Below are 17,286 nucleotides of genomic sequence, written 5' to 3' on the forward strand. Positions count from 1 at the left end.
GGTGTGGGCAGACAGGGGGGGGTGTTGGTCAGGGTTGGGGGGGGGCCTGTCAGAGGTGCGGTGTTGATAGGGGGCAGTGTTGGATGGGTTTGTGGCAAGGGCGGGACCTTGTGCGGGATGTGCCGCTGTCTAGTCTCCTGAACAGGGAGCAGACCTAATAGAAAACTCTGAGCCCCAGAGGAAAGGCATTGAACCAATGAACTGAATAAATCAATTATCCGAAGAAACAGTGCCCGTTCAGATAATTGAGATTCCTCTGTTCATTGCAAACAGTTCTCGTATGCTCAAAAACCCTTCGTTGAAGGGAATTACTATAAACTTCCATCAGGTGATTAAGACTAGAAACTTTCTGAACTCAAGAATTTCAGTTCTTATGTAAGATGAAATATCATACAAATGGGAGGGAGGGAGGAAAGAGGTGGTTAAACTTGAAAGAGTTCAATAAAAGATTTACAAGTTGCCAGGGTTGGAGGTATAGGGTTAGTGGTGCTGGAAGAGCACAGCAGTTCAGGTAGCATCCAACGAACAGCGAAATCGACGTTTCGGGCAAAAGCCTGGTCTTTATTCCTGATGAAGGGCTTTTGCCCGAAACGTCGATTTCGCTGCTTGTTGGATGCTGCCTGAACTGCTGTGCTCTTCCAGCACCACTAATCCAGTATTTGGTTTTCAGCATCTGCAGTCATTGTTTTTACCTTGGAGGTATAGGGAACAGGCTTGGGCTATTTTCCCTGGAGCATCGGAGGCTGAGGGGTGGCTGTAGAGAGGTTTATAAAAGCATGACGTGCATGGATAGAGTGACTAGTCAAGGTCTTTTTTCCAGGGTAGAAGAGTCTAAAACTAGAAGGCGTAAGTTTAAGATAAGAGGGGAAAGATACCAACTTTTTCTGGAGGTTGGTACATGAACAGAATGAACTGACAGAGGCTGGTACAGTTACACTACTTGAAAAGGCATCTGGATGGGTCTATAAAAAAGGAAAGATTGAGGGGGATATGGGCCAAATGCTGGCAAAAGGACTAGATTCATTTAGGATATCTGGTCGACATGGATAATTTGGACCGAAGGGTCTGTTTCCATACTGTACAACTCTATGACTCTATAAATTACCTTTGGCACAATGAATCGATACAGGCAAGCTCCTCCAATGATCAATCCAGATAGTATGAAAGCCAATCCAAGAAGGGTAAATAAGCATCTTCCAGTGGAATTTTCTCTTCCAGACACTGCAGCAGCTTCTGGATCCTACATGCACAAAAAGATAAAGTGTTGGCTGCAGAGTCACTTAAAATTAACTAACTGAGCAATACATTACAAAAATATTTATAAATGGAATAATAAATACTAAGTTTTTACACCACAAATAAGATTCCACTTGCTACAACAGAACCTGGTTTGACCAAGTTAAAATAATTCTGGAATCAAGCAGTTCCTAAAAAAAAGACAAATTAAGATTGTTATAATCTATAATCCAAATACTCAGCAATATTTAAAAATAAACACTGCCTAATATAGGCACTTCGCAGTTTAATAAACATCAAGTAGCAAAGTTGGAAGCAACTTCAAATGCAAGGTACTTCTACTCACAACCAGAGTTTACTTTACCATCACCTCAGAAACCATTTCCAAGAAAATAGATAGAAACTACATTAGCAGTAAGTCATACTCATATGAACTCTCTCTCAGTTAACAACTGCTACATAAAAGTACGGTTTACAAAAATACCTTCTGGTCCAAATAGCCTAGGTTAGTTTCCAGACAGAAAAAACAAGTAGATAACTACGAAATTGTGCTGGATGAACAAACGACAGACATAAGATTAGCCAGCAGACAGAACACTGGGCATCTGGAAAGGGCCAGGTATCACAACAGCAGTGATCAGTTTTTCTTGCTTTTTCCATGTTCCTCACTATAACTTCTCCTATAATGAGACATTTTTCCCCAACTGATATTTTGCATATACCTAAATAAACTAGAGTCAGCCTTTATGTTCCTTACTGTCTTGCATTCATACTCTTGTTTCACTTTGGTCATCAATTTCTTCTTGTTCCTTTGCTGGGTTCTAAATTGCTCCCAATTGTCAGGCTTACCACTTTTTGTCATACTTTGAGATAATTCAAACTTATTTTATTAGACACAGTTAATTCACCCTTCCCTTTAAGTATTTGTCTCTTAAAGAGTATATAGCTCATGTATATGATTCTTCTGTCAACCACACGCCTTTTCATATACGGTATTGTTCCAATCCAACATACCAACCATACATTCACAGTTCCCTTTGTTCTAACTCAAGGTCATATTGTTCATGCTGAAAATATCAAACATCATATAATCCTACTTTGACTACTATTTCCCAATGCCTGCTTTGCAGCAATGTTATTAATAAACTCTTTCTCATCACAATAATACAAGATTCAAAATGATGTGATTCTCTATTACTCTTACTATTCCAGAAACACATCTTGTGCATACTTCAAGAATTCACCTTTGACAACATTAGTGGTAGTTAAATTTACCAATATGTAAATATGTAACTGCAGTAGTCTATTATTGCTGCATTGTCCATGCTTCATGCATCTCTAAATTATACCATGTCCAACGTACCATTATTGCCTGGTTAACCTATAAACAACTCCAAAGCACAGTAGCACTAGCTCTGAAAAGCAGCAAGAAGTTGTCCCCATTATGTTGTCCAATATTTATTCCTGGATACTTCTTTTTTAAAATCATAATCTGATCATAGTGATTTGAGGAGATTTGTAGCTCAGGTTGAGGTTTTGGATGTAGGTTGCTCGCTGAGCTGAAAGGTTCATTTCCAGATGTTTCATCACCTTACTAGGTAACATCTTAAGATTGTTATAATGGACTTTATGCAAAGCAATGCCGAAACTTCCTGCTTTCTATTTATATGCTTGGGTTTCTTTGGGTTGATGTCATTTCCTTTGGTGATGTTATTTCCTGTGGTGAAGTCACTTCCTGTTCCTTTTCTCAGGGGGTGGTAGATGGGGTTTAACTCGATGTGTTTATTGATAAGAGTTCTGGTTGGAATGCCATGCTTCTAGGAATTCTCGTGCATGTCTTTGTTTGGCTAGTCCTAGGATAGATGTATTGTCCCAGTCGAAGTGGTGTCCTTCCTCTGTGTGAGGATACTAGTGAGAGAGGGTACCATATTTCAAAATAATTCAAAAATAAAAGAAGTTTAAATGTACAAATAACATTGCTGCAGATGTTGTGCTGTGCTGAGTAACCTAAAAGAGTCTTTGTCTGATCAGGAGTAAAACAGATTTTTAAAAATTAACTATTGTTTTTGCTTATGCAGTCTGTTTTAACTATAGGCTACACCTGCTTCTTCCATCAAGAGCAAGGATGTGGTATTCGTCCACAGCACAGAGACTAACTGATAGGAATTCTATTTAAAAGGCATATAATAATTAAAGTAGAAAACTGTTTGTAGTTAGCACACGTGTTATATACACCAATTTGAGACAAAATTCAGCATAGACAAGTTTTGTAAACAAAACTACTGCAGAACATCTGTTTTTCTGAACTTGTGCGCAATTACCAGTTGCAGGTTAAGCACTAAACTCAGTTTATAATTCAGCTAAACTGGTAGATCATACCGAACTTTCCAGTTTGCACATCTAGACTTGAAATAACCCAAATACACCATTTAACAGTACAAGAACTTTCTTGCAATAGGAATAAGACCATAAGAGAGAGAAAGGAGTACACTTCCCATACATCTGAAGATAAGAAACATTAAAAAGATAACCTTAAACCTTAATAGTAACAATCTAAAAGGATATCAGACATAGTCCACATAGAAAACAATTAAAAGGTTTTAGTAGCGTAGCCAGACTACAAATGCGCAAACTCTAACAAGCCACTCCGATCATCTTGGTCCCAAAGTAAAAAAAACTCAAACCAAGGTTAACAGAGAATACAAGGTACAAAAAAAAGCCCTTGAAATTATTCATTTCTGTTGTAAGTGAAACAATGTTTGTTTTAAAACAAAGGGATTCAGAATCTAGAGTGGTGTTCAGAGAGTATGTAATACTCGTATATGCAAAAGGTTAATGTGTAGGTACAGCAACTACACAGGCAAATGATACATTATGCTGCAATCTTTTCAGTTAGAGTCTAAGAGGAGTAAAATCTTCTGCAATTACATACAGTTTTGGTAAGCCCACACTTGTCGTACTGTGTGCAGTTTTTCTCTTTTCCTTAAAACAGTAAATCTTCCTTGTAACCCGATTATAGAATGGAATAATTATCCTATGAGAAGTGATTGAGTGCTTGAGAGGGCTATGAATGTTCAGTTATGGAGTACATTAAAGACAATACATGACAGATTCCTGGACAATAATGGAATCAAGGGACACTGTGATACCATAATTGAACAATAATTAATGCAGTTTGACCATAATCTTATTAAATGGCAGAACATGCTTGAGAGACTTACTCCTGCTCCTAGTGAACATTCTAAAGGGTACTTTGAATTCTGAAGACCCAGTCCACAAAACATTTGACCACCTACATCAATCTTTATTTGCACTGTAACATTTTTATGTAACCTTTTTAAAGCCTTCAACTCAATAAGTGGAAACAGTTTCAAGTAGAAGGAGATGACAAATCTTCCAGGGAAATATCTTTGAGGACAGTTTCTAGAGTACAAGAATCTTTGGAGTAGATGGTAGGTGGAAGGTAAAAGGTAGAAGTAAAGACACTATGGTCCCAGAGGACTGCTCTAAGAGAGACAACTGGTGGTGAATTTGACTTAGTGTCGCAATGCCTGAGGCAAGGGGCAAGGTTTAGAAGGTAGGACTTTCACTGTAACCTTTACTGGTGTGGGAATTGAACCCATGCTGCTGGCATCACTGCATCATTAACCAGCCAACTGAGCCATTCAGACCTGAAATGCAAAAATTATTTCAATCTTTACACAGATCTAATGTGTGGAAATTTTCAAGTATCTATAGAATTCTGTTTTTTTAATTGGAAGATGTCATTTCTGAGCAAAAACAAAAATAAGCTATAGCAGTATGTTCAGTCCCAAAGCTGACTTTGCCATTCCCTATTATGGTTGATTTGATTGTGGGCTTAAATCTACTTTGCTGTCTGACCCTCAGCTCCCTTATTCATCAAAAATCCAGCTAACTCAGCCATGAATATGCACACTACACTGATCACTAGGAAAGACATTTCCCAAAATTAACAACCTTGAGGATGGAATTTCTGCTTGTCTCTCTGTCTTGATTGGGAGACTCCTCATTGTGAAACTGTTGCCTGATTCCTCCCTTCAGGGGATACATTTTCTTTGCATTTATCCTGTTAATCATCCTTCAACCTTCTGTCCCAATAATGATAAATTGAGGCCCAATCTTTCTTCATATGATAATTCCTTCACCAGATGAACTTATGCAGTGAATATTCTCTGAATGTTTCAACACAAGTTAAGTCTCTCTTTAAGCAAAACCGTATGGTGTACTAAGCGGAATTTATTTCTCCTACACACTGCTTAGATCACAGTATTTAAGAAAAGCTTTGAATAGCAATTGGAAATATAACTGGATATTGCAGATTATAAACTGATCTTCCATTTCCATTAAAATCCAACTTAGGTCAATGGAAAGAGTCCCATTCTCTCATTGCAACATGATCTGAATTGAGATAATCTGGACAATCAAACTTGGCACAGATGAACCCAGAATAGAATACTTGAACTTTCTCGGCAGTAAATTATCAATTTATTTCTGAATAATACAAACAAGATGGAAAATATCATTGTACTTCACCACAGGGAGATATTTTGAAACTAGAGTGAAATAAAGGAATCTAACCATGTTAATCTTGGCTCAAGTACTGACACCACCAGTTTTCAAAATTAAGCACTTCACTTTGAACGAGAGCATTTTTGTAAAAATTAACCTTTTGCCTAATTAATCCATTCTGAAATGTTAATACACACTTCTGAAGCTGGTGAGACTTGAACCTGGGTCTCTTGGCCTGGGGTAAATGAGTACATAAGGACTATTGGTGAGGGGGGGGTGGGGGAGAAAGAGAAAGAGGGAAACTGTCTTGTGGTGCAGTGGTAATGTCTGTACCCCAGAACAGGGAGGCCCAGGTTCAAGTCCTACCTGCTCTAGAGGCATGTAATAACATCTGAACAGGCTGATCAGAAAAATAGGTGAATAAACACAAACCAGGTATATATACATGGTTCAGTGATAGTTTCCCTCCCAGAGTCAGGGAGTCTTGGGTTCAATTACACTTGCTCCAGACATGTACAACAGCTTCCCTGAATGAGTTGACGTCAGGAAAGAAAACATTCCTTCCAATTCTGTTGAAGTGAAACATTTGAGGGCCCTTTTGGTACAGATAACATTCATGGCTTGGAGCCAGGTGGCCCAGGTTCAGTGTGTAACAGCATTTCTAATCAAACTACTGTTCAGACCTATCTCCATCAAACACTAAATATAAAATATCTGAACAAGAGTATACTGCAAAACCTGAAACATTCAGACAGAAATACATTTACTTCACTAATTTCACTATTTTAGCAACTAACTATTCTAATTTGAGAACAAAGTTCTGTTATCACCAGGAGGACACAAATGCTTTTAAGAACATCATGCAGTTATTTGAAGGTAAAGTTGCTATAATCTTACCAGACTATAGGGCTGCTCTTTCATGAGAGAGGGGCAAATATCGGTGATTTAACTTGAGGGTCATTATGCCTCAGGCAAGAGAGGAGGTTGACAAGGAGAAAAGCATTAGTTACACGTTTCACATTAATTTGTAAGTTCAAGATAGCTTTGCATTTTCAGATCTTTATAAAGAAAACTATTCAGGTAATGACTCAAAAACAAAACTGCCTTCTTCCCAGGAATTATTCAAACATTTTAAGAGTGAGAGTGAGCGAGAGGAATGAGAGAGAAAACATATTTTCAGGTCAAGTTAACATAGTTTCCAAAACACAGAATTTAAATGTTGTATTTTAATGTCAGAGTGTAGAATGAAGGATACTTTGTCTTGTCAAATTAGATTAATTCAAGAATCAAGACAATAAATTGCATCTATGCTAAAAAGGCCAAAGATCTGCTACTGAAATCCACAAATTAATGAACTGAGACATTATATAAAGACTGCACCTTTTATTTTTCTGTATTTTGATTGTGGATCAGAAAACCCAAAGATTGTTGAAGAATTGCTGCACTGTTTAAAAGCAAATAACTGACACATTATGTACCATTTATGCAACGCTTGTTAATGTAGTCAAGGAAGCCTGATTTGTAGATGAGCTGGAGTCAAAGGTTAAGGGAACTTTGGCAGACAACAAATAGCTGACTGGCCTGTGGAATTGTGAGCAGTTATCAATAACAAAGGCTTTCTACCTCCCAGAAACTGAGGGACGAACTCCCAGGCAGCTGAACAGCTTTAATGTGTGAATGCTAAAGAGAAGCAGTAGGATTTCTGCAAAGGCAGAAGCTATTTCTTTTTATTACCATAAAAAGATTCTCAAGCCTTAGGGTAATGAGTTTATTGCCCCTTTCCAATTGCTGTAAGCTATGACTTTTAATTGATAAGTCGACCTTTATAAGTGGACCCATTCACCCTGCCTCCTGCAAACAAATGAAACATTCTGATCAGCATATCATCTTGGCTAATGCTGTGGATAGAGACGATTGAAATACCTACCTAGTCTTGCCCTTTGCATACGGCACCCATTTTTTTGTGTCCGTAGTTTTGAGATTTTACAAGGGTATTAGGTTTATTTATAATTGTTTACCTAGTTGGATCTACTTATTTGCAATGAATATAAATTGTTAAGTACAGAAACCCAATCTGTGCCTTATCTCAACTTGGGAGTGAATGACAGGTAAATTGGAGAATTCTGCATACTTGTAAAGAATATTTAACCTTGGTGCTGACTCTAAAAGACCAGATTTGATTTCCAACATGCTACACCAGTGAGGTATAACAATCTATACTTAACAGTCATCATTAAGAATTTAGCACAGTACCAAAGTTTAAGCTTGCTTTTTTAGTAAATATATAAGTTTATGCACAATTTACAGAAGTTAATACCCAAATCAGAAAACTGATTCACTAATGAAAAGTTTCAGACAGCTAGAAGCATGTCAGAATTAAATCAACTTTTGCAAGTTTAATACATATCTAAATGCTTTATCCTTCCAAGATTTGCTGACCTTGCAAGGAAATTCAATCCAAAGAGCTAACATTGGTGATCTAAACTAAAATCTATATATTAAATCGGTTACTGCATACAGAAGATTAACTTAGTAAGATTAAAACAGATGCATTGAAAAATAATGAACAGATTTGTTGGGTGGAAATTTTTAATCTGCATTAACCATACTAACTTATTTCCCAACTCTTTTTAAACATTATGCTGCTCACAATTGCTTCTGACGTTATTACTCTGCAACATAGTTGTTAAAATGCTGTATACTGGTTTAATCTACAGCTGCTACAATATAAATGACAATATCTCAAGATGAGAATTCACCACTACTAGGTATTTATTAGCAGATGAACATTCACAAAATTCGATCACCCCAAAATATTGTGCCTAGTTATCATGAATTTATTATTTTAACTTAATGCTAGCTAAAAACTGATATGCTGGAATACCCTTCTTAAAAGCACAGTGGATGTACCAATTAAACTGCAGCAACTCAACCAAGTGGCTCACCACTACCTCAAGAACAATTATGGAGAGCAACAAATAGCAGCTTTAGCAGTGGTGCCAACATCTAAATATCTAAAATAAATGCAAGTTAATGTTAGTCAATATTGGAAGAAACTGTTCTACTCCAGCTTTCATCGTCCCATTTCTTTGAACTCAAGTGTGTTATTAAAGGAACCTTTTGAGAGAGCAAACATTTTTTAGGTTAATGCTGATCACTAAGAAAGTAATAGCTGGGCATTTACAAAAATTCAAAACTCAGCAAGAGTTAAGCATAGGGTGTTGTGGTCAAGAGGAGACCGTACACATGTACATGGATTTTTAGACAGCATTTGACAAGGTGTCATATAAAAGGATAGCAAATAGTATACGCACATTAAGAAGGGGTAAAAGCTAGCATTGTTGGGTGGTTCCTGGTTGGCAGTAAACAACATACATAAGCAGGTCTTTTTCTGACTGGCAGAATATGACGAGTGGGATCTCTAAATTTTTTAGAACTGATATCAATGGCCTAGATGAAGAGACTGAAGCTAAGTTTGATGACACAAAGATAGGTAGGAATATATGTATGTACGGGGTGGCACGGTGGCTCAGTGGTTAGTACTACTGCCTCACAGCGTCAGGGACCAGAGTTCGATTCCCGCGTCTGGTGACTATCTGTGTGGAGTTGCACATTCTTCCCATGTCTGCGTGGGTTTCCTCTGGGTGCTCCATTTTCCTACCACAAGATGCGCAGGTTCGGCAAATTGGCCATGTTAAATTGCCCATAGTGTTAGGTGCACGAGTCAAGGGTAAATATAGGGTAGGGGAATGGAGCAGGGTCAGTGTGGACTTATTGGGCCAAATGGCCTAACTGTAGGTAATCTAATCCAATAATACGAAGTGGACATAACAAGGATGCAGACAGATATAGAGGAGAACATTCAGGCAAAAATCTGACAGATTTGAGTGTATCATTGTGAAATTATTCTCATTGACAGGTAAAATAAGAAAGCAGAATATTATCTAACTACAGAATGACTGCAGAATTCTGCAGTCCATAGAGATCTTGGTATCAGATTAGGGGCCTGAAGCATTGAAAATGGCAATTGGCCCGAGTGCATACTGGTCAAATACAAATCAAACTATTCTTAATCCCATTTTCCAACATTTGGTCATAAGCCTTGTTTGCTTCAGCATCTCAAGTGCATACCTAAATATTCTTATATGTTAGAGGGTTTTGGCCTTTACCATCCTTACAGGCAGTGAATTCCAGATTTCCACCACACTCTGGGTTAAAAGCTTTTCCTCATATCCCCGTTAAATCTCAACCGAAAATCTACATCCTCTGGTCATTGATCATTCCTGTCTATCTTATCTATTCGCCCATATAAATTTTACACATCTCAATCATGCTCCCCCTCAGTCTCCACTGCTCTATGGTAAAGGACCTCTCTTCAGCCCAGCCAATGGGTTAGTAAATCTCCTCTACAAGAGAATGACATTCCTCCTCTACTCTGGATTTCAGAACTGTACACAATGTTCTATGCATTCATCACAGGCTAATATGCAGGTACATCAAGCAATTAAAGTAACTTTCAGATCTTTATTCTTTATTAGAGAGGAATTGAACATAAAATGAAAAGTGCTGCGCTTCAATTATATACAGTATTGAAGAGCTCACTCCTCAAAACTTAGGAGCAATTCATCATTTAAGGAAGGGTCAAATGCACTGGAAACATTTTAGGAGATTTACAAGCTAGGTAACCAGTAAGCTATTTTATGAAGAAAGATTGGATATACTGGGCTTATATTTACTGGAGTTTTTTAAAAAAGTATGTGGCTTGACTGAAATATAAAATTCTGAACAGTCTTAACAAGGTGAACATGGAAATGATGTGTCTTCTAATGAATAGTACATAACTTGGGGGCATGGTTTTAAAATTTAGGGTGTTGTTGGTTTAGGAAAGCTGAAATTTGAGGGCTGCGCAACTTTTGAACTTCATGCCTTAGAAGGTAAAATCTTTGAACATTTTGAATTTGGTGGTAGATTAATTCCCTTGCCTAACAAAAATTTTAGGTTATGGGAGTATATTGGAACATGGAAGTCAAAGGTAAGATCTGTCATAAATGTCAGAGCAGGTTCAAGATGACAAATACTCTACTTCTGCTCCTAATGCGTATATTTGTATATTGATAACATTTGTTCTAACTAATGACTATTCCTATACTATGAAGAAAAAAAATGCTACAAGAATAGATTTTGCTCATCAAATCAAAACTGTAACATTGCATCACATGCTCATTTCTAATGCTGGGTAATTAGAAAAACAGGAAGCTGCGTATAGTTTCACAAAGTCCTGCTAAAATTGCTTTATCTCATGAAACAATTTGTGTACACAGGTTATTTGAAAAACCAAAAGTGACTAACATGCATTTTAGGCATCTTATCAGAATTTCCATCATAATTACACCCCACTGGAATTAATTCTATTATTGAACCAATTCCCTTACTACCCAATTTAATGAATTTACACTGTGGGCTAATCTTCCTTTGAGAAATAATAAAATTCAGTCGAGAAGTGAAGAAGGAAAAGATACAGAACTTTATTCAATATTGACCAATTCTACTTGATGAAGGTGCACCATTCCAAAAGCTCTTGCTTCCAAATAAACCTGTTGGACTATAACCTGGTCTTGTGATTTTTAACTTTGCCCACCCCAGTCCAACACCAGCACCTCCACATCATTATTCTAGCTAGACATACATCTCAAAATTAAATGTTATTTATCGTGAGGCATTAAAACAATAAATAGGTTGCGTGGAGTTTCTCCATCAAAATGAGTGTGACAAAACAATATGGAAAATAAGTCACATTCAACAATTATTTTCACCAGTGTGCTCTTAATACTTGCATTATACAATTGAGTATGCATGCAAATTTCACAATGAATTTTATTTTCTAAAGACAATCAAATACACTAGCATTGTGACTCATCAACAGTAGTTAACTCGAACAATAATTAAGGAAGTACACATCAGCTTTATAAGAAAGCTGTTGATGTCTTATTAATAATAGCCCAATTAATTAATGCAGTAAGACTAATTTAGTATGTGGGTGTCAAAGCTGGTCCTGTTCATTAAAAAGTAGTTATTTAGATAAGCATTCATATTTCTAGGATATTTATAATAAAACATGCGTCACATTAAATTTAAAGCTGGAGTAAGATTATATGATATAAACTATAGAAAGTAGAACATACATTTCAACAGGAGCACTGACAAGAGTTCCACAGATGCATTAACATAATAACACAAAGATGTCACCACTTTGAAATGTGTTAGAAATTCTTGAAAAATCTAAAGCCAAATATTTACATAATTAATTTGAGGGACAGTAGAGGTTTTCTTACAACCACTTTTGAGAGCAAATTACTTTATTGGAAATAAAGTGAACAAAGATTTTATTGTAAATACTTCTAGAATTAAGTGGGGAGAAACTCAGCAGGTCAGTTTCCCTCTCCACACCATAGTTAGTGTTGCAATTCAAATGAGTCTTTGCTGAAACTGATCCCAAGAGCAATTATGTTGGACTTGAAATATTAACTAATTTTTGCTCCACAAATGTTTCCAGACCAACTGTACCTTGCCAGCATTGTTTTATTTCAGATCTCCAGAATCCACAGTATTTTGCCTTCAGAGCCATAGAGATGTACAGCACAGAAACAGATCCTTAGGTCTAACTCATCCATGTTGACCAGATATCCCAACCCAATCTCATTCCACCCAGCCCATATATCCCTCCAAACCCTTCCTACTCATATACCCATCCTGATGCTTTTTAAATGGTGCAATCATACCACCCTCCACCACTTCCTCCAGCAGCCCATATCACATATGCACCAGCCTCAGAGTGCAAAAGTTGCCCTTAGGTCTTAGTCTGGAAACATTTGGCTGTCACCTAATTTTATTTGCAGTAGTTTTAAAAGTAGCAGTTAATGCAGATAACAAACAAATAATATTTTAAAAAAAAGATTCTTTTACACTCCAGTAGGGACGCCATCAGAAAACATTCTTCAAAGCGTTCTATTGGACCTATCCAGGAATACTGGCCTAAGATACCACAAAATTAATCTTATTGACTTTCAATCGCTGGGTTGCAACTGTTCTGATCACCCAGAGATTGTATGGCTATGGGTTTGACTGTTTTGGGTAAGAAAATCTCAACGTTTACAGAGTAGTTGTTGACATTGAAAAGCGGCTGGGAACTCGGCAGATAGACGGTGAACACCACTGGCACTGGGCAGCAGAGGAATCCCCACCACAATAAGGGAAGCTGTCCTTCCCATTCTGGGGAAGAGGGAGTTGAATAAATTCGTGGGCAGTTAGTTACAGCCATGAATGTTTGCTCTCTCCATCACAGACACACACAGGCGAGCTGCTGGAGGACAGGACGGAAGCCCAGCGACAAATCATCAGGAAAGGAACAGCAGTACACTCGACTGATACCTCCAGCCATTCTCCACGCCGGGGAAAACAAAACCGGGGAGAAGTAACCGGCTGAAGCAGCTTCACGCCACAGGGTTGGAAGCTCGGCTCGGAGCCGGCGGATGCGCCACATCCCGGACAGCCTCTTTCCGTCACCCTCCCCTCCCCTCCCCGCGCTTCGCCAGCCCGTGCTTACCGGCTCGGGCACCAGGAGTGCCCCTTTGCCATCCTTCTGGGCGACGGGTGAGTTGAAGCCAATCTTGACCATATCTGCAGGCGGTCGGCTGAGCGAGCGAGCGAACTGTGACCGCAGGAGCTCCAAGTCTGGGCCGCTGTGACGCACTCACTCTAACGGACGCTCCAAAGCCCGAGCCGCTGCGCAGACTCACTGACTCCCGGCAGCACGCCGCGCAGACTCAGAGCTCCCTCTCGCGCTCCGAAACGCACGCTCTGACGTAGGTCGCGCACCGCCGCGCAGACTCAGAGCTCCCTCTCGCGCTCCGAAACGCACGCTCTAACGTAGGTCGCGCAGACTCGCTGACTTCCCCTCCCCGACTCCCCCCGAACCAAAAAGGTGAAAGGTCACAGTCCTAACATTGTTTAAAATGGTCGTCGAGGGAAGGAAATGCTAATGATCTTTGACCGTCGGAGTCGCAGATACTCTTTGGGGTGAGCGAGAAACACGTCATCTGTTTTCATGTGGTGTCACTCTCTTAAAAAACAAACACACCCTTGTGTGATGGGAAAGTCGATCCACCCTATTTAATTATAAATCCCACACAAAACACATCCCTGATGTTGACAGTCTGCTCTACCCCCTCACCCCACCTGCAATTTATACACGTGATGTCTCCGATCATAAAACCCTTTATCAAATCTCGCCATGTCTCAAAATGGGCTTATTTAGACAAACAATAAGCATAGCTAAAGCTGGTCTGTTTTATCTTTTTTTTTGTCGTAACTTGCCTTCTGCATAAGCTGTCTTCTGCTGAGGGAGTGTTCATTCGTAAAATTGTTGCTTATGAAGCTAAATCATAATGGTAGGCATTATCCTATGCGGTGATTCAAAATATAACAGGGTGCAGTCAGTTTTGATGTTCACCAGATATTTCAGACAATCACACGTTATAACGCCTTGTTTTTCCAGACGTAACATTATGGAAGTAGACCTCTCTGCGAAACTAGAGATACTAGTATTTCACAATCAACCCTTTAGCGCAATTCATTGTACTTCTGGGACTCAGTATTTTTTTAAAATTCACATTTCCTGCAGACCAAATTTATGAAGTTAGTATATTTTTTAAAAAAAAAGCTGAAGTGAGACATTTTTCAGCAACCAATCTAATCATTTGGATTTTCAGATCAAAGATTATTGAAACTTGGGATTGATGAGATGTTTCTTTCTCCCAGTTGTTAGTTGTGCACCATTTTGGAGTACAAGTATTAATGCAAAGCACAGTAGGCCCTCACTTTCACATACCTCTTTTGAAGCTATTTTGATTTATGTCATTTTCTTAATGAGGCTGATATTTCTGTTTAGCATTGTAGAATCATATACTGCTTTGAAATGGGTATGATGTAGGGTCACATGTCATGATCAGTTCCATTCCTCTCCTGCTTATGTCCCTCACGCTTCCACCTACTGTCTCTCCAGCTGGTCTCATGCTCTTCTATCCCTTTATGTTATTTAAATATGTGTACATATCTTCCCAGGCAGTCTGTCAGGTTTGAGGATAACATGTTTGATGGGTTCAAAGGTGGCTAAGTCTAAAGTATGATCTGCAGACTCTGCCACATGGAGTGCAGGAGACAGTTGGTTGGATTTGTAGAATAGCTGGGAGCTTTGTGTGCGTTCTCTAACCTGAGTCTTTGCCACAGTTTGTTCCTTGTGACATCTCTTGATGTGTTTGATGTCTTCATTAATTTACATTCTTTATTGTGAGTGGTCACAAGCCACCTGTATGAGTTGACAAGGATGTTGACTTCTTTAGGGTGTTTTGAGGACATTCATGAAGTGTTTTTCCATTCCTCCTGGGAATCTTCTGTCACAATGGAGTTCCAGGTGGAGCAGCCACTTCAAGAGTCTGGCATATGGCATATGAACTTGTTCTGGTCAGTTGAGCTGGATTTGAGGAATTAGCATCTTGAAGCTGGAAAAAAACTGACTTAGGAGAGGACTGCTGTTCGGCTGCCTTTTTGACACCAGATTTGAAAGGTGTTGTGGAAGTACCACTAGTGATATTCCTCTAGCCTTTTAAGATCTCTGTCGTGTAAGTATCCAAAGTGTAGGAACACTAAAACCACTGCCTAGTAAACTACAACCTTAGTTCCAGGTGTGAGATCTTGGTCTTATTTGTTTCCTCAGTTGGCTGAAGGCACATCTGGCACATTGGAGGCAATGTTCCTTTTCTTTATTTTAATTCTCTCACTAATTATCATGGCTTAATGTCACAGAAATTAAAACCCAGTAGGGTGTCATACACCTCACATGGGCATAATCAGCCAATTGACACCAAACCATGCAAGGAGCTGTTGGGACTTGGAGAAAATTTGGTGCTTTGAGTAGGTTTCAGAAGGGACTTATAGGATGAAAGAAGGGTGGAGAGGCTTAAAGGAGGGAATTCCAAAACTTTAGCATCCAGACAGCTAAAGATAGAACAAAGACACAACGAAGTCTAGAGATTTAAGAATGCTTTAGGGATTAGAATAGGAGAAGTGTAGACATGGGGAAGAAATTGTAGAGACAGCCAGGAAGTGAAAACTTGAAGCAACTAAAAACAAAGATGAAAATGTTAAAGTTAAAAATAAACATAGGTGTACGCTACTTGTGCATTTTTGACTGAGCAATTGAGACTTTGAGCTTAAGTTTGTGAAGCAGGAAATTAGCTAGGAGGGTATTTGGATAGTAAAATCAAGAGGCAATAGATTTATGCCATATTTCTGTTAAAGTTACAGTGATCTAGCAGCAGAATATTTGTGGGAATTCATTTCCACAGTGTCTGTATTTGTTCAAAGTGAGTTTGTTGTTCAGACATTCAGGCAATTAAACCAATTTTTTTTGAGTGGTAAAGATTTAAGCTTGAGCCAAATTTATGGTCTAGATAATATCTCAAATCAAACTTCTTGGATGCAAAACTGGGCTTGATAGCACCTGTATTTTGAATCCCACAATGACATTTGGGACTGATGTAGCGTTTACTGCATACATGCACATTTGTTAAGTATAACACCAGACTCCATATTAGTGAGGGCAGTAATGTTGCTTGGAAGTATGGATAGCTGGTAGATTTTGATGTTAGTACGTACGCAACATTGATTTGACACAAGCATTGTCATTTTGAAGCTATGTGCCTCACAGCAGGAAAGATCACCATCTAAAGGGACTATTAATGACTTACAGGTTGTTGCTTTTTGACTGCTTCTGCAGTTCTGTAAGTGGTGCTTTCCACTGTTGTTTAACATTATAAATGTTTAGAGGAAGTGGTGTAGCAGAAGCTAAAGTTCCTTTTGCTGATTGCAAGGTTTCTGCTCATGTTGGCTACTCACAGACATTACTGGCCTAATTAGACTTTGTATTGACATTGAGCATGACTGGAAGAATGAACATGGCTCCTAAATCTGTTATCCAATTAGGGAGGAGGTGAGGACGGGACATTGGAGAACACAGAAACATCTAAGCAATTCAGCCACCTGATCTTTGAAGAATCACCAGCCCAATGTGGACTTATTGTTTCTCAGAACCCATCAAATTGGAGCAGGAGCAAATCAACTTTGATCCTGTGACTCCCCTCCTATTTCTCATCTACATGCCATCTGAAAATGTTATCATTCCTGCATACACAGATGATGTTCTGTTCTATGCCTCTCAGCCCCTCTAACATTGTACGTTGTCAGTTTATCTTTCTTACTTCAAGTAATGGACAAACAGGAACTTCTTCCAATTAAAAATTTGGAAAACAGCAGACATTATCAATGGCTTCTGCTTCAAACTCTGCCTAGGTGAACCTGATTTCATTCTCTCTGATAGTTGTCTCAGGTTGATGCAGACTGTTTGCGACTTCAGTGTCATATGATTTGAGACTGCTTGTGTCCAACTTTTCAACGTCACTTTGC

The 17,286-nt window shown here is 38.7% G+C and overlaps 1 protein-coding gene across 1 annotated transcript in view; it reads right to left on the minus strand.

Moving 5' to 3' along the window:
* The window catches only part of LOC140495714 (integral membrane protein 2A-like), a 31,909-nt gene extending 18,343 nt beyond the window's left edge, over positions 1-13,566 (minus strand). Inside the window, exons 1-2 of the mRNA XM_072594736.1 lie at positions 13,370-13,566; positions 1,106-1,240 (exon numbers count right to left, since the gene is read on the minus strand). Coding sequence (XP_072450837.1) covers positions 1,106-1,240; positions 13,370-13,441 — 207 coding nt within the window. The 5' untranslated portion in view covers positions 13,442-13,566. The remainder of the gene's footprint in view (positions 1-1,105; positions 1,241-13,369) is intronic.
* Between the last annotated feature and the right edge of the window lie 3,720 nt (positions 13,567-17,286).

This window comes from Chiloscyllium punctatum, chromosome 25, assembly GCF_047496795.1.
Source record: "Chiloscyllium punctatum isolate Juve2018m chromosome 25, sChiPun1.3, whole genome shotgun sequence".
NCBI lineage: Eukaryota > Metazoa > Chordata > Chondrichthyes > Orectolobiformes > Hemiscylliidae > Chiloscyllium > Chiloscyllium punctatum.